At 44.8% G+C, this 25,847-nt stretch overlaps 1 protein-coding gene and 2 pseudogenes across 3 annotated transcripts; all 3 read left to right on the top strand.

Annotated features, from left to right (window-relative positions):
• Positions 1 to 268: 268 nt before the first annotated feature.
• LOC120643554 lies at positions 269 to 5,559 on the top strand (annotated as a pseudogene). Its single transcript, XR_005663048.1, has 16 exons — positions 269 to 577; positions 723 to 819; positions 933 to 1,030; positions 1,121 to 1,250; positions 1,676 to 1,753; positions 1,884 to 2,015; positions 2,207 to 2,287; positions 2,480 to 2,551; positions 2,633 to 2,722; positions 3,374 to 3,518; positions 3,648 to 3,736; positions 3,858 to 3,953; positions 4,075 to 4,142; positions 4,219 to 4,318; positions 4,764 to 4,823; positions 5,141 to 5,559. The product of XR_005663048.1 is annotated as a pyruvate kinase 1, cytosolic-like (transcript).
• Positions 5,560 to 5,663: 104 nt separating this feature from the next.
• Positions 5,664 to 25,812, top strand: LOC120643553 (protein Rf1, mitochondrial-like). 2 transcript variants are annotated; one of them, XM_039919945.1, is made up of 3 exons: positions 5,664 to 8,651; positions 24,841 to 24,940; positions 25,753 to 25,812. In XM_039919945.1, exon 1 carries the CDS (start codon positions 5,755 to 5,757, stop codon positions 8,458 to 8,460), a length of 2,706 nt encoding a protein of 901 aa, XP_039775879.1. In that variant the 5' UTR covers positions 5,664 to 5,754; the 3' UTR covers positions 8,461 to 8,651; positions 24,841 to 24,940; positions 25,753 to 25,812. The 2 variants fall into 2 exon arrangements, with proteins under 2 accessions (XP_039775879.1, XP_039775878.1); XM_039919944.1 differs by lacking the exons at positions 24,841 to 24,940; positions 25,753 to 25,812 and adding exons at positions 8,727 to 8,826; positions 10,016 to 10,449.
• On the top strand, positions 16,262 to 23,735 carry LOC120646505 (annotated as a pseudogene).
• Positions 25,813 to 25,847: the final 35 nt, after the last annotated feature.

Below are 25,847 nucleotides of genomic sequence, written 5' to 3'. Positions count from 1 at the left end.
TGTGCCGAAACGAGCATGGCGTCCTATCAAAAAAAAAAGAGCATGGCGTGATGATGATACAGTAGTACGCCATGGTTGAATCTTGAAGAAAGAACGGAAAAAAAAGGTCAAGAATGGAGCCCAAGTGGGGCTTGTGGGAGGGGACTCGAGTTGACCGAGAGGAGGAAAAATTCGTCAACCCCGATGCCGCCGGGGGCCCACGGTCCCGGGCCCACGGGCGACGCAAACCTGTGGCAGCCCAAATGGGAACGGAAAACCGGCGTCCAAACCAATCCGCGTGTCGCCGTCTCCCCGTCGGCGGACCCGACCGCTGGTTTGGAAGCCCTCGCATTCCAGAAGCATATGCCGCTCGCGCACCGGAGCAGATTCATTTGCCACGATAATTAAGAGCGAGCAGCGAGCATAGGAGGGGGCACTCGCCATCCGCCGATCCACCGAGGAGAAGAGGGGAACCGCACCGCACGCGCCGCCGCCCCCCCAGATCTGACCCGGAGCGCCGCCGGCGAGGATGCATTCGACGAACCTGCTGCTCGAGGAGCCCATCCGGATGGCCTCCATCCTGGAGCCATCCAAGACGGTACGCAGCGGATCCCCTTCGCCGCTGGATTTTTTTTTTCCGGCGGCGGGTCTCGCAACCCTAGCCCTGGCGGATCCCTCCTCCCCTGACTCTCTCTCTCTCTCTCTCTGTTTTTTTTTTCTCATGGATCGTGGGAAACGAGCAGAGCTTCTTCCCCGCGATGACGAAGATCGTCGGGACGCTGGGGCCCAAGTCGCGCTCCGTCGACACCATCTCCGCCTGCCTCAAGGCCGGCATGTCGGGTACTAGCCACCACCACGCCCTGCCCGTCTCTACCTCTACGGGGACGCGCGCGTCACGGGCTCTTGTGCTTTACTAGAGCTAATGTTTTTCTCTCCCCCCCTGTTCTGCCCAGTTGCGCGGTTCGATTTCTCATGGGGGGACGCCGCGTACCACCAGGAGACGCTCGAGAACCTCAAGCTCGCCATCAAGACGACCAAGAAGCTATGCGCCGTAAGTGGCCCTGTTTCCCATCGTGTCGAATCGATTCCGGCGATCTCTCTTGTTGGAGGACCTGACAGCTCAGTCCTCCTTTGCTTGCAGGTCATGCTCGATACCGTTGGCCCGGAACTGCAGGTGGTGAACAAGAGCGAGACCCCGATCTCCCTTGAGGAGAACGGGACCGTTGTTCTAACGCCTCATCAGGGCCATCAACTTCTCTGGGCTCGCCAAGGTTAGCGCGTACTGATGCTTTTCTGTTTTCTTTTCGCATCTAGTATCTACTCCCTCCATCCTAAAAAGAATACAACTCTCGCTTGAGCATTATTAGGTTACAAAATAAGTATTATTAGGTTAATTGTGTAATGTATTTTCATACTTAATATATTTGGAGACATAAATGTTAGTTTTTTAATAAATTTGGTCAAACTCGAAGTTGTTTGGTCAATATGAATCTGGGAGTTGCATTCTTTTTGGGACGGAGGGTACTATGTTCTGTTATTTGCTTAGCTGTAACTGCTACTAATCATTCCCTGGGTATCTATAATAGATTTGTTTTTTCCTTTTTGCTTCGTGTGCTATGCCACTATGATGTTCTTACTTTAGTGTCGTTTCCACATAGAGATTGAATTAAAACGAAATCATCTTTGCCACTTGCAGGCTGTGACACCAGGTGCAACAATATTTGTGGGGCAATACTTATTCACCGGCAGTGAGACTACTTCAGTTTGGTTAGAGGTAAAAAAAAGCCTTTTTTTATTTCTGTACCTATGAGGAGTGCATTTTGTTTGTTTCACGTGCAATTCAGTAGGATTTGGTTTGCTTTCTGCGTTTTCTGATACCAAAAACTCTCATGTGCTTGATGTAGGTTTCTGAAGTTAAAGGAGATGATGTGGTTTGTATAATCAAGAACACAGCTACCTTGGCTGGGTCACTGTTCACACTACATTGCTCCCAGATTCATATTGACTTACCCACTCTGTCCGATGATGATAAGGATGTAAGGAACTACTCTTAAAATTGTGATCTATATATCCTTGTGTATCTGTTGTGTTGGTGTCTTTTCATTTTGTTTAGAATGTCACTTTTAACAACATAAAGCGTTTTTTAATTGAAACTAGATTATTATTTTAAAGTTGCATCTCTGTCCTCCAGTCCAGCTTAAGACTTACAGGCATGAACTGCTTTCAGGTTATCAGAAAATGGGGTGCTCCGAATAAGATTGACTTCCTCTCTTTGTCTCACACAAGACATGCAGAAGATGTGCGGCAGGTAGATCACTAATGACATCATGGAGGCATTTTTAGTTATTCATGTGCTTCTAAGTTATAAGCAATATCTATGTTTCTTCAATGAAAAAGCCAGCATTGCCATATTTGAATACAATATCTTCTGTTTGTTTGCATTCTATACTTGAGAGAATAAGGTTGTCAACCGTGCCAATGTTTGTTATTCACAACACAGGCACGGGAGTTCCTCTCGAAATTGGGTGATCTTAGCCAGACTCAGATCTTTGCCAAAATTGAGAATGTTGAGGTATTTTCGCGATAACCCTTTTACCTTATTATAACCAGCTATTATATGTTTTACCATCGATCCACTCTTATTGCTTTGCAGGGCCTGAATCATTTTGACGAAATACTGGCCGAGGCGGATGGTATCATTCTATCAAGAGGAAACCTTGGAATTGATCTTCCACCAGAGAAGGTTGTCTATGTCATCTAACTTTTTTTTGCAGTGCACCTCACTTATTTTAGATATGTTAGTTTTTGGGGAGCGTAGTATTGAGATTGATGCACCAACCAATTAACCCAAAGCAAACCTTGGAGGCATGGTGGCCATATACACATCTTGCTACTTCAGTACTCTCTCCGTGTTTGGGCTACTTCAGTACTCTCCTCGTGTTTGGGCTACTTCAGTACTCTCCTCGTGTTTGGGCTCCTACTACCACACACAACACTACATGGACTTTAAGTGGGTCACAATTATTTTTTTCTAGAAATTGCACTAGTGAGAGGTCTTGACCACCAGAAGTCTAGAACTTTGACTTTGTTCCCAGATTGAGTTTTATGCATGTACCAGCTAACCATAATCCTAAGCTATTGTGGGAAGGTGCACAATATCATAAGCTTTTAGTGTCAGTCTCCAATGTGAAGCTCGTAATTTATTTATTTCATTTTAAGATGCAATAATTGTCTTTGCCCCTGGGGGCACTGGAAGGACTATTTTTTTCTCGCCAACCTGTAATATAATGATGCACAGCTCTCATGCCTGTTTGAGAACATTTTAATATGCGATAATTGTCCCTGCGTTACAACTGCTTTATTTGGTATTGATCCTTACCTCTCTGTATCACAGGTCTTCTTGTTTCAAAAGTCTGCTCTGCACAAGTGCAACATGGCTGGAAAGCCTGCTGTTGTCACTCGTGTTGTGGACAGTATGACCGACAACCTCAGGCCTACTCGTGCGGAGGCAACTGATGTTGCAAATGCTGTTCTTGATGGTAATTTGTCGTTTTAATTTATTTCTGAAAAATATTGGGTAGACTTGGGCTTTAATAGTTTGTATGCTCATTTGTGCGCCAGTCTGTTACAACAAATTTAATCACGAAAGCCAATTGTTTTTATTTTAGGGAGTGATGCCATTCTCCTTGGTGCTGAGACTCTCCGCGGTTTATATCCAGTTGAGACTATTTCAACAGTGGGAAGAATTTGTGCTGAGGTGAAATCTCTATCGGGTTCTATGTTTAATGGATTGTATGTGCAATAAGTGTACTTGAGTTCAAATCTCGTGCCTGCTTTTTCGCTCTGCACCTGACTTGTTCTCATGAATGTTTTCACAGGCTGAGAAGGTCTTCAATCAAGATTTATACTACAAGCGAACTGTGAAATATGTTGGGGAGCCTATGACCCACTTGGAGTCCATTGCTTCTTCTGCGGTAAGATCTTTGTTTCTTCTCAGGCCCCAATTTTTGTTTACTCTTCACATGGGAAGCATTTTCAGTGCACCACAAAGTCTTTATGAAACATGGATTTCTTAGTCTGAAAACTATTTTCTAGGTACGGGCTGCTATCAAAGTTAAAGCTTCTGTCATCATTTGCTTCACCTCTTCTGGACGTGCTGCAAGGTAGAAAGAAATGAATATTCCTTTTAACAGTTTTGTGCTATGACAGAAATGAATCTCATATAGTATGTGTCTGCAGGTTAATCTCCAAGTACAGGCCCTCCATGCCTGTTCTCTCTGTGGTCATTCCCCGTCTAAAGACAAACCAACTGAGGTGGAGTTTCACCGGTGCATTTGAAGTACGTGAACGGCCTTTTCCTCTTGTGTTTTTTATCCGACTTAGTACATGTCTCTATATGTGGAATCTGGGGATATCCAATATTGGCATGCAGATAATTTCTTATTGACATCTTACATTTAATATTATTGTACAAGTCAATGTGGAGGAGTAACATATCAATATATGACATACAATAGAATAGCAGTTCACATAATTGCAGCAATTAACTTTTCTTGTTGAAACTGTACCTGATAGACATTGGTTCTATGTTTCCCTTGTACTTAGTTCTGTTCAACACAAGTTAGTTCCCTGATGATCTGTGGAATCTTGTGGTTCAATTACAAGCATGCCTTTGTTGACATTCTATGGAATTAGTAGGGAATAGCCACTTTTTTGTACTTTGTAGAAAGGCACACACTCATTTTGGGAGCTGTAAGCTCATATTTTTGCATTCTTTTTTGCAGGCAAGACAATCACTCATAGTTAGAGGCCTCTTTCCAATGCTTGCCGATCCACGGCATCCAGTAAGTTTCTTTTATTGGCTACAGGACTTGTGTATATCCATATGCACTATATTTGGCAATTTGTTCACCTCTAAATACATGGGAGCATGGGCTTTTACTGGTTCTAAAATTTATCAAGTCTAGTAGACTATCCATCTTACAACAAGGACTAGAGTAAACCTATGAATGATTTACTGGAATTCTTTATTTTGGATTTGGAGCATATATCCTGATTCTAACAGCTTGTGCTTGATTGCATCTCACCTACTAAATCAGTTTTACTATGATTGGGTGCCGACTGTGCCTTGCTGCTGATCCTACTTTACTGTGACTTTTAGGCTGAATCTACCAGCGCTACAAATGAGTCAGTTCTGAAGGTTGCTCTTGACCACGGCAAAGCTTCTGGTGTAATCAAGTCCCATGATCGTGTTGTCGTTTGCCAGAAGGTGGGAGATTCATCGGTTGTGAAGATTATCGAGCTGGACGATTAGACAAGCACCCTATGTGCCTATGCTTGTCTACTATGGGCATGTTTTGCCGATTTTCGACTGGGCCTAAACTTGTTGGCTTTTGTGTAGTCGTATAGCTTTGCAAAATGAGCACCTTCCCATGGTGTCGTCATAGGATTTGCTTTGCATTTTTAAACTCCTATGGTGCTGTTTGGAAGTTGCCAGATTATTATACCACCTACGTGGCAGATGGAATAATGAAATCGTACTGTACCCTTTAGTTGGGAGGAAGGTTATCGATATCTTGACCTGTTTCTTATACTCCCATGAAATCTACCATCCTCGACCTCAGGTTCGACGCGCTCGCCAGACTCCAGACCTACCGTCCCGAGATGAGTTGGGCTTGGGCAAAATATATAACGCTGTCAGAGATCAGGCTTGGGCCTTGAGCTTCGAAATTAATCAGCAAAGAAAAGGGCAGAGGCCCGCCATCATTCACACCCATGGGCCATGGCGTCGCCTCGGCAACTCCATCTCTTTCTTTCTGCACACTCTCTTTCCGTTCCTCCTCGCTGCCTCTGTTCGTCACGATGGCCACCGCCCGGCGTCACCTGACGCCCACCGCCCCAACCAACCATCCAACGCATAAACCGCTGCCGCGGGAGCCGCCGGTAGCATTCCAATTCCATCCCTCGCCCACTCCACGCCGCAGCACGCGCTCCTCCGCCCCCACCGATCGAGCAACCACGCCCGAGCCGGAGGCCGATGCACGGCCGCCTGTCCGCCTCTCAGCGGGGCTGCTAGCAGTGCTGCGACCCATCGGCATGTCCCACCGCCTGCGCGACCGATGCTTGGAGCTGGAGCGCGTCATCACCGGCCGCTTCCACTCGGGAAGCCTCGGCCTCGACGACGCCGTCAAGCTGTTCGACGAATTGCTCCAGGTCGCCAGGCCCGCCTCGGTTCACGCCATCAACCTGATCCTCACCGCCGTCTCTCGCGCCCAGGGAAGGGGCTCCTCAACCTCTGCGCTCGTAGTATCCCTCTTCAACCGGATGGTCCGTGCCTCCGCAAATAAGGTAGCTGTAGCTCCCAACCTGTGCACCTACGGCATCATCATCTGCAGCTTCTGTAGCGTGGGCCACCTTGAGCTCAGTTTTGCTGCCTTAGGTCTCGTCCTTAAGACGGGTCTTAGGGTGAATGCCAGAGTCATCAATCCGCTTCTCAAAGGTCTCTGTGATGCAAAGAGGGTGGGTGAGGCCACGGAGATATTGAGCCGACGAATGCCCGAGTTTGGCTGTATGCCAAATGTATTTTCATACAACATATTTCTAAAGGGTTTATGCGACGAAAAGAGAGTTGACGAGGCACTTGAGTTGCTCCGCATGATGGCCGATGATGGAGGTGGTAGTTGCCCACCAAATGTTGTGTCGTACAGCACCATCATCAATGGCTTATTTAGAGATGGCCATGTGGACAGAGCTTACAACCTATTTCATGAAATGGATAGCCGGGGGATTTTTCCGACTGTTGTGACCTACAACACAGTCATTGATGGCCTGTGCAAAGCTCAAGCGCTTGATAGGGCCGACGGCATCCTTCAACAGATGATTCATAAAGGTGTCAAGCCAAACATTCAAACATATAATTGTCTGATCCATGGATATTGCTCTTCAGGACAGGGGAAAAAGGTGGTTCGAATGCTCAAAGAAATGTCCGCACATGGTCATGGGCCTAATATTGTCACTTGTAATTTGCTGCTGGACTATCATTGCAAGAACGGAAGATGCACAGAGGCTAGAAAGATTTTTGATTATATGATTGAAAAGGGCATAAAACCTGATGCAACAATATATAACACTCTGCTCAATGGGTATGCTACCAAAGGAGCTCTTTCTGATATCCATGGTCTCTTGGATTTGATGGCAGGAAATGGTATTTCACCTGATCATCACACCTTCAATATAATTCTCTGTGCGTATGCTAAAGGTGGTATGATAAACGAGGCAATGCATATCTTTGACCGAATCAGGCAGCATGGGTTGAGTCCTGATAAAGTCAACTATGGAGCATTGATAGATGCACTTTGCAAGTTGGGAAGAGTGGATGAGGCGATGCTTAAATTCAATCAGATGATCAATGAAGGGGTCACTCCTGATATCGTTGTTTTTAGCTCACTAGTTTGTGGACTATGCACTGTTGGCAAATGGGAGAAGGCTGAGGAATTATTTTCTGAAATGCTGAATAAGGGTGTGCATCCTAATTCCATGTTCTTCACCCCTATAATGTGTAACTTTTGCAGAGAAGGACGGGTCACGGAAGCCCAGAGTCTACTTGACTTGATGGTACGTGTAGGTGTGATGCCTGATGTTATCTCATATAATACATTAATTGATGGCTACTGCTTAGCTGGTAGGATGAAGGAGGCTATGAAGTTACTTGATGATATGGTCCGAGTTGGCTTGAAACCAAATGCCATTTCTTATAGTACTTTGCTTCATGGCTACTGTAGAGCTGGCAGGATAGATGATGCAATTAGACTATTCAGAGAAATGTTAAGCAATAAAGTTAGGCCTGAAATTGTCAGTTATACCATCGTACTTCAGGGTTTATTTCAGTCTAGGAAGTTTTCTGAAGCAAAAGAATTCTATCTCAATATGATCAAAAGTGGAATGCAGTTGGACATTTACACGTACAACATAATTCTGAATGGTCTTTGCAAAAAAAAATGTGTTGATGAGGCATGTGAAATATTCCAGAGTCTATGTTCTAAGGATTTTCAACTTCACATCTTTACCTTCAACATTATGATTGATGCTTTGCTTAAAAGTGGCAGAAAGGAAGATGCAATGGATACGTTCACTGCTATCTCTACCCATGGTTTAGTCCCAGATGTTGTGACCTATCGCTTAATGATAGAAAATCTCATAAATGAAGGGTTGCTAGAAGAGTCTGACAATCTATTTTTAGCAATGGAAAAGAGTGGATGCACTCCAAACTCACATATGCTAAATGCTCTAGTTAGGAGGCTGTTGTATATAGGTGATATAATGAGGGCTGGGTCTTATCTCTCCAAAATGGATGAGATGAACTTCTTACTTGAGGCATCCACTACTTCCTTGCTAATATCAGTTTTCTCGAGGGAGGAACATCAGCACCATGCAAAGTCCCTGCCTGAAAAGTATCATTTTCTTAAGGAGATCAAGAAATGAGGATTTTCTTCAGAGGAATTGGATCCTCAACTGTGTCCCTGCCTGCACCAGTGTCATTTGTCGATATTGTACCACAAAGTCTGTATAAAACATGGATTTTTTAGTCCGAAAACTATTTTCTAGGTGCGGGCTGCTATCAAAGTTAAAGCTTCTGTCATCATTTGCTTCAACTCTTCTGGACATGCTGCAAGGTAGAAAGAAATGAATATTCCTTTAATAGTTTTGTGGTTTGACAGAAATGAATCTCATATAATCTGTGTCTGCAGGTTAATCTCCATGTACAGGCCCTCCATGCCTGTTCTATCTGTGGTCATTACCCATCTAAAGACAAACCAACTGAGGTGGAGTTTCACTGGTGCACTTGAAGTACGTGAACAGCCTTTTCCTCTTGTGTTTTTATCTGACTTAGTACATGTCTCTTTCTGTGGAATCTGGGGATATCCAATATTGGCATGCAGATAATTAATTTTGTAAAAATATATCCTTGGGACTACAAGGGTTTTCTTACTGACATCTTACATTTAGTATCATTGTACAAGTCAGGCCAGCTCCAGTGTAGTTGAAAATCGAATCGTGACCGACGTAAACCGAACAAAGAGCACATAGTAAGATTCGAATCGTGGTGTCAAAAACCAAAATCGAATCGAGTTTTCAGTTCGAATCATGCCAACAAAACCGGGTCCGACGAAGTTAAAAGACAGAGGGGACGGAGGGTGATGGAAGAAAGTGCTGCGTTTCTTTGTGTACTTTATTGCTGTTGTGGGTCCCATGAAAACGATTTTGCACTGCAGCTTCCGAATCGTAGCCAGGTCATCAAACTCTGCTAGTTCAATTCGACTGCAGCACTGGAGCTGCCCTCAATGTGGAGGAGTGACATATCAATATGTGGCGTACAATAGAATAACAGTTCACATAATGGCAGCCATTTAACTTCTCTTGTTGAAAGCTGTACCTGATAGACATTGGCTCTTTGTTTCCCCTTATACTTAGTTCTGTTCCACTCAAGCTTGTTCACTGATGTATTATCTGTGGAACGGAATCTTCTGGTTCAATTACAAGCATGTCTTTGTTGACATTCTATGGAAATAGTAGCGTATACCCACCTTTTTGTACTTTGTAGAAAGGCACACGCTCATTTTGGGAGTTGCCATTTCATATTTTTGCATTCTTTTCTGCAGGCAAGACAATCACTCATAGTTAGAGGCCTCTTTCCAATGGTTGCCGATCCACGCCATCTAGTTAGTTTCTTTTATTGGTTTCAGGAATTGTGGACATCCGTATGCACTATATTTGGCAATTTTTCACCTCTAAATACATGAGGGCATAGGCTTTTACCGGTTCTAAAATGTATCAAGTCTAGTAGACTATCCATCTTACAACAGAGGGCTAGAGTAAACCTACGAATGACTTACGTGAATTCTTTATTGTGGATTTGGAGCATATATCCTGATTCTTACAGCTTGTGCTTGATTGCATTTCACCTGCTAAATCAGTTTTACTATGATTAGGTGCTGACTGTGTCTTACTGCTGATCCTACTTTACTGTGACTTGCAGGCTGAATCTACCAGTTCTACAAATGAATCAGTTCTGAAGGTTTCTCTTGACCATGGCATAGCTTCTGGAGTTCTGGTGTAATCAAGTCCCATGATCGTGTTGTCGTTTGCCAGGTGGGAAATTCATCAGTTGTGAAGATTATCAAGCTGGATGATTAGACAAGCAGCCGTGCCTATGCTTGTCTACTAAGGCAAGTTTTGCTGATTTTTTAGTAGGCCTAAACTTGCTGGCTTTTGTTCCAATAGCTTTGCAAAATGAGCAGTTTTTCCTATGGTGTCATTATAGGATTTGCTTTGCAATTTAAAACTCCTATACGGTGCAGTTTGGAAGTTGTCAGATTATACCACCTAAGTGGCAGATGGAATAATGAAATCATACTGTACCCTTTAGTTGGGAGACAGGTTATCGATATGCTGACCTGTTTCTTATACTTCCATGAAATCTATCATCCTGTCAGTGTTTAAACGCTTAGGTGAACAATGCAGTCTGGTCTGGATCCTACGCAGGAATTCCATTAGATGAGTGCTAGCATGTGGTTTGGGTGATCGGGCTTTTGTGATTTAACATTAAGATTTCGGCTCTTGATTTTGCTAAAGAATAAGATTGTACTGAAGTCATTGAGAATCAATGCTGATACTGTTTCAGCAAGTCATTGTGGATCAACGCTGAGGCTGATTCAGCAAAACAAAGTTAACAGTAAAACAAAGAACCTAACAAAGCAAAACAGTCGACACAGCTCTCTCTTTGCATTCCAACTTCTCAATGCTGATGTCTACAGATTCGTTTCGCTTCTATATAGAGAGCACTTACAAATGCCAACACAACAACGTCTGAAACTTCAGACCCTTTTAACTTGCTATATACTAGTGCCATTATCAGGCACTATGTAAAGAAGAAGATTCAAGTTCATAGAACGAGGAGGGAAAAGCACGGCAGGTAGGATCTCTTTTGGAATTCGAGCAGGCAAGCAAAGCGGCCACCGTTACGTTCCATGCTCATACAGCCAAACCTTTTTATTGACATGTTTACGGATTTTTTTTTAAAGAAAAAAAACAGTCCAAGAAAGGACTGCCATCCTCGCCGCCTCTGTTCGTCACGTCACGTCGGGCGGCCACCGCCCGGGGCTTCCTGTATAACTACCGAAAGGCAGTTAAGCATAGTATCTTTAAAGTCCATTATGGCCCAATTAAATTCAGCATTTCATAAAAATTGATTCAACATTTCAAAAAAATGCATTCAACATTTTTGATACAGAATGTTGAAATAGTGTAACCACAGTGTTGACTCAGTCCATTGAAAATGTTGAAGAAGCACATTGCAAATGTTGAACGGGCTTCCACCGGACGGCAGAGGCTAGGGGCAGTGCAGGTGGCCGACGGTAGCGCGGCGTCCAGGGGCGGGTGGCGCTCGGCGGCCTAGGTGTCGACGCGGTGGCCGACAGCGGCGCGACAGCGTGGGGTGGCGGGCACGGGTCGTCGGCGGCGGGCATCTATGGCGCGAGCTCATGGCGCGCAGGCACGGGCGTGCGAGCGCATGCCGTGGCGGCGCATGCGCGGGCGGCGGTGCGCCAGCAGAGGCGGGCGCATGCCGTGGCGGTGCCGGCAGAGGCGGGTGCAAGCGCCGCGGCGGCGCGCAGGCGGTGGGCGGCGGTGTCGGGACGGAGAGTGAAGGGAGGAGAGAGAGGAAGAGGAAGCTAGATTTGGGTGTGAATTCAACCGTTGTGGTTGGTTGTACGAATCTCAAATACTGGAAGATTGAAGAGAAAAAAAACTTTCGAAAGATATATAGGATTGGCGCCACCGCCCTGCTCACCATACCTTAAATTTTGTACAGGACCCATCCAAATATTCTTGGGCCGAGTATTTTCTTTGGGCCATCTGCCTTACTGCTTAGCTGGTTTCTTGCGGTTTTTTTATTTTTTTATTTTTTTATTTTCGTTTTTTATAAAAATATATTTTCGTGTTCGAAATTTACAGGAATATACCCCGGCCGCCCCGCTGCCGGGCGGCCGGGACCTTGCCGCCCTACAGCGGGGCGGCAGGGGTATTTCTGAAAAAAAATTTACGGAGAAAATTACGCGCAGGTGACTGGGGGCCGGTCGCCCGGCAGCGGGCCGGCCGGCACCCCAGGCCGCCCCGCAGCGGGGCGGCCGGCCCTGGCCGCCCTACTGCGGGGCGACCGCCCGTAATTTTTGTAATTTAGCCCTTTTCGTGAAAGAATATCACATATGTGCCCTTTTTGTAACTTTTTGCAGAAATAGACACTGGGGTCGGCGTCGTAATATGTGGCGCCGAGATAACACGTCTTGGCGCCACAGATCACGGCGCCGAGGTGCCACGCACGCACAAGCAATCTAGTGAATCTTCGAACTTGCCTTTAATATTTTCGGACCTTTTCAGGATACTAGAATACTGTGAACCACACATCAAATATAATAGTAAAAATTAAGAACTAAAAACTACATTACACAATATAAACCATAAGAATTATATCATAATACAACGTTAATGAAACACACATCAGACATCAGTGGCATGGCAGAACCCGTTGCAACTACGGTAAACAGATTCTGAACTAAGCTAACATGCCTTAGGTAATTTAAAAAAACACAACAAACACAACGATGCAGCATGTCACTAGCACTAGGTAGTCCTAATGGCCGTACCCCCACGTAGCAAACTGCGTTGAGCCTTCTCTGCAGTATCCATCCATTGCAGGTGGTGCAGGCGGTGGTGCCGGAGGGGCAGGGCCCTTCTTCTTGTGACAAGGGAAGTTGCAGTAAGGAATAATGCATGGTTCATCCTGTGAAGCGGCAGCATTGCTGGTATCATCTTCGTCATCTTTGTTACCCTCGCTCACTTCCTCGTAATGGTTCACCTTGCATTCCAGATCAAAGATCTTTATCTGAGGTACTCGATGAACTCCTGAACTGAATCAATTGGTGCAGGATCGACCCACCTGGTAAAACCACAGTTTTCTGGAGTATCTGAAGACTGCAAAATAAATTTCATGTAAGGTGTCTCAATGAAGATAAAGAAATAAAACAACCGAGTATTACCCATGCGTGTGGGCATTTAAAGAAACGCCGACCGCCATCCATCCCGTCGGTGCACATCTGCACTAAACAGTCCTCACCATGTCTGCATTTTGGTCACGGTTCTCTACGGTTATCGTATTGTCGAAGAGGAGTTTCATTGGTAAATTCACTCTTGTGCTGTGGCGAAAACTCAAACACTGGTTCCGGAAAGGAATCAGGTCCAAGAGGCCCCTCCCATATTATGGGGTCTCCCTTTCTTCCCCCTTTTTCTTTCCCAAAACCGTAGTAATTATTCCCGCTAGACCCACCTCCAGACATTGGGTATACAATGAGCTTTGGTGTTTGAGTGTTGCTGGGAGTTCACAAACTTCGGAGTATTTATATGCGCACAAAGGTCTGATACCCGGAGTGTGGAGTGTAAATGCACCTGAAAAGCCTACATGACAACACAGTCAAGAGTCTAGCTGACCAAACACTGAAAATGCTAGATTCAATTCTCGAACTGACTACTCGATACATCTCTGTGCATGTAGAGCATCTAAGTGCATGCAGACTCACAGCACTGCATCGCTGCCGCTCGGTCGATCGTGCCTAGATGTCGCCTTCCCCACTACACGCCACAGACCTTCGCTGTAGAATGACAGTTCCGTCGTCCTGGTGTGGTTGCCGTGTTGTCATCTTTTTGAAATGGTGAAAGGGCACTGCTATTGGGCTGTCGTCTTTTGTCACGTTTGTCTGGGCATACAATGCGACATATGGGAAACCCGTGATCGCCGTGCTGAGCAGTGGCAACCTGAGATCTCGTACTCGTAGCTAGATACACTATGGTCCCTATTTTGAGCTGTACGAGCGTGTCACGAAGTTTACTCTGTATACGGTAGTCGTCGTCATCGTCGGCGGGATCTCGGCCGCTAACTCCTCCCGCACCTAACTTGTACTTTATTAAATCACGGAAAAATTTTGCAAGAACTTTCCTTATTTCACGAGCATTATGGAACCCACAAACATAACAAGTTCACATCAATAATATCTATAGTGGGTAGGGCAGAAGCACCCTATTCACACGGTGGCCGTGTGAGTTGTTGAACATAATGTACCCAAACAACCACAGCAGGTATGTCTCGAGTGATCTAGTCACACTGTACTCATCAGCATCGGCTGCCAACAGATCCTGCTGCAATGAAGTACGGACATTGAGAATAAGAAACACATGAGATATTTCAAAGCTATAAAATACATCAACACATCGTTTTGTACGAAATTGTATCTAAAACTGTAGGAGCCATGACTTGGAAGGGCCTTTCGACTGTGGGTGCTCATTGAAATCTTCAGGATCAATCATGGTGGCAACACCTGCAAAACGTTCCTCAAGATCCTCTAGCCACGTAGAAGGTACCACACGGGGCCCGACAGCGTCTCCGGTGATAGGAAGATCAATCAGCATCGCAACGTCCTGCAGGGTCGGTGCCATCTCCCCACAAGGGAGGTGGAACGTGTGTGTCTCAGGTCTCCATCTGTCAACGAGAGCTGAAAGTAGAGACATGTCTAACTTCACCAAAGCACTCTCAGTAAGACGAGCCACAATGAGAAGACCTGCCTCGCTCAGCCTGCATCATACAGTGCACAAATGTTAATACATTATATAACAAAATGTATAATGGATAGAAATAGAAAATAGACGACATATCACCTAGGCACCCATTGTGGGTCTACAAGAACCAACTCTGCAGGTGGACGTGGACGCATCACGTTTAGTTCTTGGTGCTGAACCTTCGCAAGGAAGGACTGGTGACCCGAGTCTATTGTTGGGTCCAGCAACGCAGGAGTAACCCCGGCCATACCTACCATGTAAGATCAAAATAATACAATACAATCACACACATCTAAATATTTCTAATAGTTCCTTATATTTCCTAAATAATTTCTAAGATTTTCTAACGATTTATAATAATTTCTAACATTTTCTAAATTTTCTAATATTACCTTGCAATTTTTAAGATTAATTAATTAGATTGCTAATGTACTATATCAACGCTAATCACTACAAGTAACTATAACTAAATGTACCACTAATCAGTCCTAATAATAATTAAATTGATTGCTAATCTACTATTTCAACAAAATAGTTTCTTTAATTTTCTACAATTTTCTAACATTCTCTACAATTTTCTAACATTTTCTATAATTTTCTACAATTTTCTAACATTTTCTACAATTTTCTAATATTATCTTGCAATTTTTTTGATTTTTTAATACTTCTCTAATAATTTTCTAGTATTTTCTAATACTAAATCTAACACTAAATGTACTATATCAATGCTAATCACTATAAGTAACTGCACCTAAATGTACCACTAATCACTCCTAACAATAATTGAACTGATTGGTAATCTAATATTTCAAAAAAATAATTACAACATAATTTATTTATAAAATGTTGAAAATTTTAGTTACCTACAGTCGCCGGCTTGAAAATCCGGCATGGCTTCACCGCTTTGCCTCTCCCTCACCCCCTCCTCTCCCTCTCTCCCTCTCTTTTATTTTTTCTAGATTTTTAGTGAGACAAATGAGGGGGGTCAGGGGCAGCCAACACCTTATATAGGGTTGGGGGAGCCGGTCGCCCCGCAGGCGGGCGGCCAGGGCCCGCCGCTCCTCTGCCGGGCAGCCTGGAGGGCTGGCCGCCCCGCTGCCGGGCGGCCGGTCCTCCAAAGACCTCGGCGCAATTTTTTATTGACTTTTTTTTGCAGATAAGTCCCTGCCGCCCGGCAGCGGGGCGGCCGTGGTATATTCATATAAATTTCGAACATGAAAATATATTTTTTTATAAAAAACAAAAATATAAAATATAAAAATAAAAAACCGTCTGGTTTCTTTGCTTAGAGGCCCAGCACAGCAGCCCATTATGCAGACGGGAACATCCTGATCCTGTCCACCGTGGCCGCGACGTCGCGATCGTGCCATGGGCGACGGTTGGCACTGCGGCAGGTCGCAGACTGGAGAGGACGAGAGCCGGCATCCGCTTGCCGGCAAGAAGAATCAGTGCACATTGGCAGCGTTGGGATCAGTCAGTGCGGCATTGCCAAGCGCAAGGCAAAATCCTGATTGAGAGGTACAGATTGCTCTTCCAATTTGACGTCAAATCATTTGGCATTTGTTTTGGTAAATTGCTGGTGGTGGATTGCAGATTTGAGCAGCTTTTGGTCCAGGGGCAGCATGTCCCGCCGCGTGCGAGACCGTTGCTTGGAGCTGGAGCGCGCCATCGCTGGTCGCGTCCGCTCGGGAAACCTTGGCCTAGACGATGCCGTCAAGCTGTTCGCTGAATTGCTACACCATGCTAGGCCAGCCCCAGTCATCGCCATCAATCAGATCCTCACCAATGTCTCTCGCGGTCAGGGTAGGGGCTCCACAACCTCTGCGCTCGTTGTCTCCCTCTTCAACCGGATGGCCCGTGCCTCCCCAAAAAAGGTGGCTCCCGATGAGTTCACCTACAACATCATCATCGGTTGCTGCGGCATGGGACGCCTGGAGCTTGGTTTCGCCTCCTTTGGCCCATAGTCACAAAGTCCCTGGGTCGATCGGGTCGAGGAACGGGGTCGAGGGTCGAGGATCGTCACTTTATAAATTTATGGTACGAAGGGGGTATACCTCTATGGAACGATAAATTATTATATGGAACACGACCCTAATTCATCCGGGTCGATATCTTCGGGTCGACACGTCTTTATAAAGGCAAAAACTATATATATGTGCTACTAATGAAGAAATTAATCTGCACAAGCATATAAGAAACATATAAAAAAATACATTTAGACCATACTACACGTACTCAGCTCATTGTTTAATAAAAACCACACTGGTCCACTATCCTTAACCTCCTTATCCCAATTAAATCTATTAGTAATGGGGCCGCGACCCCTCTCAAACCCGGACGCGATTCAACCTTGAATGGGGCACCGACCCTCTTCGACCCCGACCCTCGAATCGAAACGGCGTTCCCGGGTCGTGGGACGAGGCATCGACCCCGAATCCTGTAACTATGCTTTGGCCTCGTCCTCAAGGCGGGCTGGAGGGTGGGCACAGTCATCAGTCCGCTTCTCAAAGGTCTCTGTGACGGGAAGAGGGTGCGCGAGACAATGGATGTATTGCTCTGACGAATGCCTGAGTTTGGCTGCACGCCAGATGTAGTTTCATACAACATAATTCTAAAGGGCTTATGCGATGAAAAGAGAGTTGAGGAGGCGCTTCAGCTGCTATTTCATAAAATGGATGACCAGGGGGTTTCGCCGGATGTTGTGACCTACAACACAGTCATTGATGGCCTGTGCAAAGTGCAAGCAGTTGATAGGGCCGAGGGTGTCCTTCAGCAGATGATTCATAAAGGTGTCAAGCCAAATATTCAAACATATAATTTATGATCCATGGATATTGCTCTTCAGATAAGTGGAAACAGGTGGTTCGAATGCTGAAAGAAATGACTGTACATGGTCATAAGCCAGAGGTTTTCACTTGTAGTTTGCTGCTGAACTATCATTGCAAGAATGGAAGATGCACAGAGGCTAGAAAGATTTTTGATTCTATGATTGGAAAGGGCATAAAACCTAATGTAACTACATATAACACTTTGCTTCATGGTTATGCTACCAAAGGAGCTCTTTCTGATATGCATCGCCTCTTGGATTTGATGGCAGGAAATGACATTTGCCGGCCGCAACCAACGCCACCGCCACACCGCCGCCGTCGCCGAATGCCGTCCGCGACTCCAGCTGTTGCTAAACCTACCCTGACGGACTCCTCGGCGCCGTGCCCGCTACTCCGCCCCCACTGATCTGCCGAGCCGGACTCGGAGGCCGATGCAGCACCGTCCGTTCCTTTCGCCTGGCCACTAGCCCGCATCGATCACGTGTAGCGGCAGCATGACCCGGTGCTTGGAGCTGGAGCGCGTCATCGCCAGCCGCTTCCACTCGGGAAGCCTCGGCCTCGACGACGCCGTCAAACTGTTCGACGAATTGCTCCTGGTCGCCAGGTCCGCCTCGGTTCACGCCTTCAACAAGCTCTTCACCGTCGTCTCTCGCGCCCAAGGAAGGGGCTCCTCAACCTCTGCGCTCGTCGTCTCCCTCTTCAACCGGATGGTCCGTGCCTCCCCAAATAAGGTAGCTGTAGCTCCCAACCTGTGCACCTACGGCATCATTGCAGCTTCCGTAGCATGGGCTGCCTTGAGCTCAGTTTCGCCGCCTTTGGTCTCATCATTAAGACGGGTTTTAGGGTGAATGCCACAGCCATCAGTCCGCTTCTCAAAGGTCTCTGTGACGCAAAGAGGATGGGTGAGGCCATGGAGATATTGAGCCGACGAATGCCCGAGTTTGGCTGTATGCCAAATGTATTTTCGTATAACATAATTCTAAAGGGTTTCTGCGATGAAAGGAGAGCTGAGGAGGCACTTGAGCTGCTCCACATGATGGCTGATGATGGAGGTGGTAGCTGCCCACCAAATGTTGTGTCGTACAGTATCGTCATCAATAGCTTGTTTAGAGATGGCCATGTGGACAGAGCTTACATCCTATTTCGTGAAATGGATAATCGGGGGATTTTTCCGGATGTTGTGACCTACACCGCAGTCATTGACGGCCTGTGCAAAGCTCAAGCACTTGACAGGGCCAAGGGTCTCCTTCAGCAAATGATTTATAAAGGTGTTAAGCCAGAGAGTCAGACATATACTTGTCTGATCCATGGATATTGCTCTTCAGGACAATGGAAAGAGGTGGTTCGAATGCTCAAAGAAATGTCCGCACATGGTCATCAGCTAGATGTTGTCACCTGTAATTTACTATTGGATTATCATTGCAAGAGTGGAAGATGCACAGAGGCTAGAAAGGTTTTTGATTCTATGATTCAAAAGGGCACAAAACCTAATTTAACTACATATATGTCACGACTTGGGAAATTTAAACATGATTAACATGTTAACAACATCATCATGAGCATCATTAAGGCATAAAGGAGCATCATGTGCATGTATGCCTTGTTTTGAATTCAATTTCGTGTATGTATGAATTTGTGCTTGTTAAGAAAGTTCAAATTTTGTTATGCAACCTGGACCCCAAAAAATTTATCTAAATACTAGATTTCAAATGTTGATTTAAAAATATTTTTGCAGGATTTTATGACTTTTGAACGGAGCCACAAAATTCTAGGAAATTTCAAAAACAGTCTCTTTCTTCTTTTTGTTGCGACCAAATTACAAAAGCTTTACGAGTGATTCTAGTTGCATTGTGTTTTTGGTGATTTTATCTATCTTCAGTAAAAATTTGGTGAATTTTTTAGCCCGGGAACACCTTTGTTTCGAATTTCAAACTTGTTTTCTTTTTTTTTCCTCGCCCGGGCCCACCCATCAGCCTCCTCCTCTCCTCCTCCCTGCTCTGCTTCGGCACGCCACACATGTCGCCACGCCGCCGGCCATCCTCGCGCCACGCGCCGGCCATCCTCGTGTGCCGCGCCGCCCCCTCACTCCTCTCCTCGCCCTTAAAGCCCGACCGGACCCTTTGGCCGAAACCCTAGCCCCATTCGTCCCCAAACCTCCATAGCCGCCGCTACCCCCGAGCTCCGTCGCCGCCGCGATTCGTCGTCTCTGGTGAACCCCTCCTCGATTCCTTGCATGGGGAGCTTCCTCGCGTCGTCCTCCTCCGATTTCCTTCATTACCCGGCCCCTTCCCTTGCCGTGCAGGGCCGCCGCCGCTCCCCTCCGCCCGCCGCCGCCCAGCGCCATCGCGCCGCCCCCTCGTCGCCGTTCCCCACCGTCCAAGCTGCCGGTGAGCCTCCCTGACTCCGGGGCCGCGTGGTGCGCGCCTCCCCTGGCCTGCTCCGGCCCCGCCTCGCCGCGTCGCCTCGCGCCGCCGCCGTCTCCGCACCCACGGGTGGGTCAAGGCGCGTACCTTGCCTTGACCCGGCCTGGGTGGGCCGTTGGCCCGTGGGCCCCACCTGTCGGCCTCTGGGCTGGCTCTGCGGGGTGGATCTAGCAATTTCAACGAGTTTTCTTTGTGCAGTAATTTTGTAAATTGCGTAGAAAATCATACAGACCTCGGAAAAATACGAAACTTGTTTTGTTGGGTTCGTATCGCTGAGATCTATTTAGAAAAAAAATGTTGTTTTGTATGTTTCCTTGCTGTTTGTTAAGGTTTTAGTGTGTTTCGTATGCTCTGTCCGAAAATGGTTTAATGTAGAACTTTTTGCTGGAAAGTGACAAAATGGTGAAACTAGTTTTGTTAGCTTTGTATTCATGCCTAGTATCTATGATAATTTTCTTCAATTTGTTTAGTTAAGTTTGCATGCCTTTTCTGATTTATCTTGTTTAGAACAGCTGAAAATTGTTATTTTTGTAAGGAATTATAGAAAAATGATTTTGCTACAAATCCAATTTTTATGAGTTCTTTGTAATGTTGTTGCTTGCTCAATTTATTCCATGATTGATGCTTGCTGTATAAGCCATGTCTCTCAATTCTTATCTTGACCTTGGGATCATTATGCATTAGTGTGGTTGTCAATCGCGTGTGTTGCGTTCATGTGCTTTTGCATAGTGTTTCATCCATATCTCATTCATCGCTTATTATTTTCTTGTCACTGCATCATACTAAAGGCTATGTTGTTGTTGTCACTGCATCATACTAATGCACACGCATCACTTCATGTATTATAGTGACCGAACCGTCGGAGGTCGAACCCTAGGAGCCCGCCGAGTCCGTTGAGCCTGAACCCGGAGTCCAGTTCGTGATCGAGCCCGAAGTTAACCAAGGTAAGCAGCTAAGCATGATTCCTTACTCCTATTTAATCTGAATTAGTTAGTTATATCACCGAGTAATGTTGGGTTATATTGTATGTATGTATTGCATTCTTGTACCCAATTTCATGCATTGTCCTTTCTTGATTTGTTACTCATGTCCTTGTCACTTGTTAGTCAATTAATTACTTAACCTGACTAGATGTTTAGCTCTGCTTATAGTACTCCTTTTGATCGCTAGACAGGAATAGTTTGGAGGATCACATTTATCGGTTACCCTTGATCGCACTGGTTCGGCTTGGTCGTATGGTCTGGTAGTATCGAGGTTCGAGCGGAATGGTAGGGCCTAGAGAATGAAGTCACATGGGCATAGTCCGCTTGGACCGATTAAGGACCGTCCGTGGATGACGTTGGTGTTGAGCAACTTTCCGTGCTACCACATATCCAACTAATGGTACGGATGAGCCAATTACCTTCTTTGACTTGATCATTGAGACCCGGTCCCAGATGCGTGGCCAAGAGGCTATGTGGGGAGGCTTAGGGGTGTCCCGGTGGACCTAAGTTACTCTCCGCGCAAGCTGGGCGTACTCTCAACGGTTGAGCCTTGTTGGGAACGGTTGACGCGAGTACCCTCTTATCCAACTTTGGCCGGTTGGGTGAGCCGCATGGTCCTTGCGTCGTGTGGGTAAAGTAGTACACCCTTGTAAGGTTTTAATCAATTCGGATTGCCGCGCTCTCGGTTATGAGCAAACTCATTATCCCATGAACTCTTCGTAGAAATCCGGTTGTGATGGAAATGGTTCTTGTTACCTCTATGGTCATTTATATGTTATACTCTTAACTAACTAAAATTTAATGGGGGTTTGAGCAATATTAATTAATTCTGATAGGTGATAGTGCAGAGAGTTAATGCTTATGCAATAATTACTTAATCTTAAAGCTTTTACTTGAGCCATTACATGATCCTTGTTTATTTAATCGCGTAAGTCTTGCGGGTACCTTTTGTACTCAGGTTGCTTTCTAAACCTAGTTGCAGGTGAGCCGGAAGTGGTGTTCGGCCACTTCTACCCCACTGATCCAAATGGCGGGGAGGAGTAGGTCGTTGTGGTTGTAATGATGTCCTTGAGCAAGGCATCATCATCTTAGTATGCCTTTATCGTAATCGAGCTCCGTGAGAGCATGTAAATGCAATAAACTTTAAGTCTCTGTTTAATATGGCTTTTGTGAGCCCAAGGCTTGTAATGGAAGTTAGTTTGAATCCTCCTATGTTAAACCTACGTGAAATTTTGGTAATGTAAAACTGCTCTTGTGGTTCATCGGCACTGTGTATGCGATTGTATAACGGTACGTGTGCTTAATTCTGGGCATGTGGCAAACACGTACCGGGACTACCGGATTTGATGTTATTTTGGATGGATGACGTGTCGGTTATTCGTGTCTCTAGATGTGGGATAACACGTGGCATGCTCTCCGGCCAGCACGTGTTAACTTTCATCTGGATGATAATGACCGGCGGTTCGTTTAAAATAGTATCAAATTGGGCGGTTCTCACAATATAATAATCTGCTTAATGGGTATGCTACCAAAGGAGCTCTTTCTGATACGCATGGTCTCTTGGATTTGATGGCAGGAAATGATATTTCACCTGACAAGTATACCTTTAACATAGTTCTCTGGGCATATGCTAAAGGTGGAATGTTAGATGAGGCAATGCGTATATTTCACCAAATGAGGGAGCAAGGGTTGAGTCCTGATGTAGTCAGCTATGGAGCAATAATAGATGCACTTTGCAAGTTGGGAAAAGTGGACGAGGCTATTCTTAAATTCAATCAGATGATCAATGAAGGGGTGACTCCTGATATTGTTGTTTTTGGCTCACTAGTTTGTGGACTATGCACTGTTGGCAAATGGGAGAAGGCTGAGAAATTATTTTCTGAAATGCTCAGTAAGGGCGTGCATCCCAATTCCAAGTTCTTCACCCCTATAATGTGTAACTTTTGCAGAGAAGGACGGGTCACGGAAGCCCAGAGTCTACTTGACTTGATGGTACGTGTAGGTGTGATGCCTAATGTTATCTCATATAATACATTAATTGATGGCTACTGCTTAGCTGGTAGGATGAAGGAAGCTATGAAGTTACTTGATGATATGGTCAGAGTTGGCTTGAAACCAGATGACTTTTCTTATAATACTTTGATTCATGGCTATTGTAGAGCTGGCAGGATAGATGATGCAGTTAGACTATTCAGAGAAATGTTGAGCAATGAAGTTAGGCCTGGAATTGTCACTTATAACATTGTACTTCATGGTTTGTTTCAGTCTGGGAAGTTTCCTGAAGCAAAAGAACTCTATTTCAATATGATCAAAAGTGGAATGCAGCCGAACATTTACACGTACACCACAATTCTGAATGGTCTTTGCAAAAATAAATGTGTTGATGAGGCATTTAAAATATTTCAAAGTCTATGTTCTAAGGATTTTCAACTTGACATCATTATCTTCAACAATATGATTTATGCTTTGCTCAAAAGTGGCAGAAAGGAAGATGCTATGGATATGTTCACTGCTATCTCTGCCCATGGTTTAATTCCGAATGTTGTGACCTATACCTTAATGATAGAAAATCTCATAAAAGAAGGGTTGCTAGAAGAGTCTGACAATCTATTTTTAGCAATGGAAAAGAGTGGATGCACTCCACACTCACGTATGCTAAATGCTCTAGTTAGGAGGCTGTTGCCTAGAGGTGAGATAATGAGGGCTGGTCGTACCTCTCCAAAATTGATGAGATGAACTTCTCACTTGAGGCATCCACTACTTCCTTGCTAATATCAGTTTTCTCGAGGGAGGAGTATCAGCACCAAATGATGTCCCTGCCTAAAAAGTATCATTTTCTTGTGGATGTCAAAAAATGAGGATTGTTTCGAAGGATTTGGATTCTCAACTGTGTTGAGACATCTCTATGTGACCCCTAAATTTGTTGGAGTGATTGTCTCTGCAATGCAGCTATTATTTCTGTCTCAAGCTCTAATGTACTTGCCATATTATGTGGTCTCTTTTGTTTAGAGAAATGCTATCATGATAGTGCTCTTCACTATCAAGTTTATCACCATGTGAAAATTATCTTGCTTTCAGTTGCAGTTATCTTTAGAGCAGGAATCAATTTGGATGCTTTTTGTTGCATAATTTGTTGAGGAATCGTGCACTCCTGAGGATGAAATTAATCAAAAGTGTTTACTGCTTGCAAATCCATGGATCTGGTAAATTCAAAATTATCATCCTATGGATTAAGTGTTTAGGATCAGGCTCTAACGAGAAAAAATATTTGTTTTGTATAGTGTTTGATTTACCAACTTTATCACGATTATCTTCTACATTACTTATTCTTTAGATTTCGCTGTTGATTCATATTGCATAATCAGTTCACAAAGCCACTACCGTCCAGATTATTCTGGTTAGCTTTGCTTGCTGACCATGTTTTACCTTTCTTCAGGTGCATCATCTATGTTTTACTTGTTGGCACTGTTTGTTGTGACTTCAATTGAATATCGTGTTTGGGATGTTCCATACTTGGATGAAGTTGAATAATTGATGCCACTTGAAAGGCTGGGAGCTTGCAAAGATTGTAACACCTTTATAGGTTGGCACACTCCTTCCTTAATAACTCCATTTTCGAACCATGCTTTTTTTGTTCAGTTTTCATATTTAACATATTGAGTAATGTTTCTGGTGCTTCGATCTATTTCTCATGAGTTCCTTATTTGTAACTTTTGGCTTTTGTTTTCTGTGGCTATGCCTGCATCAGTGACATTTATCGATGTTGCACCACAAAGTCTTTATAAAACATGGATTTCTTAGTTTGAAAACTATTTTCTAGGCACGGGCTGCTATCAAAGTTAAAGCTTCTGTAATCATTTGCTTCCCCTCTTCTGGACACGCTGCGAGGTAGAAAGAAATGAATATTCCTTTAATAGTTTTGTGGTTTGACAGAAATGAATCTCATATAATCTGTGTCTGCAGGTTAATCTCCATGTACAGGCCCTCCATGCCTGTTCTATCTGTGGTCATTCCCCATCTAAAGACAAACCAACTGAGGTGGAGTTTCACTGGTGCACTTGAAGTACGTGAACAGCCTTTTCCTCTTGTGTTTTTATCTGACTTAGTACATGTCTCTATCTGTGGAATCTGGGGATATCCAATATTGGCATGCAGATAATTAATTTTGTAAAAATATATCTTTGGGACTACAAGGGTTTTCTTACTGACATCTTGCATTTAGTATCATTGTACAAGTCAGGCCAGCTCCAGTGTAGTTGAAAATCGAATCGTGACCGATGTAAACCGAACAAAGAGCACATAGTAAGATTCGAATCGTGGTGTCAGAAACCAAAATCGAATCGAGTTTTCAGTTCGAACCATGGTGACAAAACCGGGTCCGACGAAGTTAAAAGACAGAGGGGACGGAGGGTGATGGAAGAAAGTGCTGCGTTTCTTTGTGTACTTTATTGCTGTTGTGGGTCCCATGAAAACGATTTTTGCACTGCAGCTTCCGAATCGTTGCCAGGTCATCAAACTCTGCTAGTTCAATTCGACTGCAGCACTGGAGCTGCCCTCAATGTGGAGGAGTGACATATCAATATGTGGCGTACAATAGAATAACAGTTCACATAATGGCAGCCATTTAACTTCTCTTGTTGAAAGCTGTACCTGATAGACATTGGCTCTTTGTTTCCCCTTATACTTAGTTCTGTTCGACTCAAGCTTGTTCACTGATGTATTATCTGTGGAACGGTATCTTCTGGTTCAATTACAAGCATGTCTTTGTTGACATTCTATGGAAATAGTAGCGTATACCCACCTTTTTGTACTTTGTAGAAAGGCACCGCTCATTTTGGGAGTTGTCATTTCATATTTTTGCCTTCTTTTCTGCAGGCAAGACAATCACTCATAGTTAGAGGCCTCTTTCCAATGCTTGCCGATCCACGCCATCTAGTTAGTTTCTTTTATTGGTTACAGGAATTGTGGAC

Source organism: Panicum virgatum, chromosome 8K (genome assembly GCF_016808335.1).
Source record: "Panicum virgatum strain AP13 chromosome 8K, P.virgatum_v5, whole genome shotgun sequence".
In the NCBI taxonomy this organism is placed as follows: domain Eukaryota; kingdom Viridiplantae; phylum Streptophyta; class Magnoliopsida; order Poales; family Poaceae; genus Panicum; species Panicum virgatum.
This window is presented reverse-complemented; position numbering and strand designations above follow the sequence as displayed.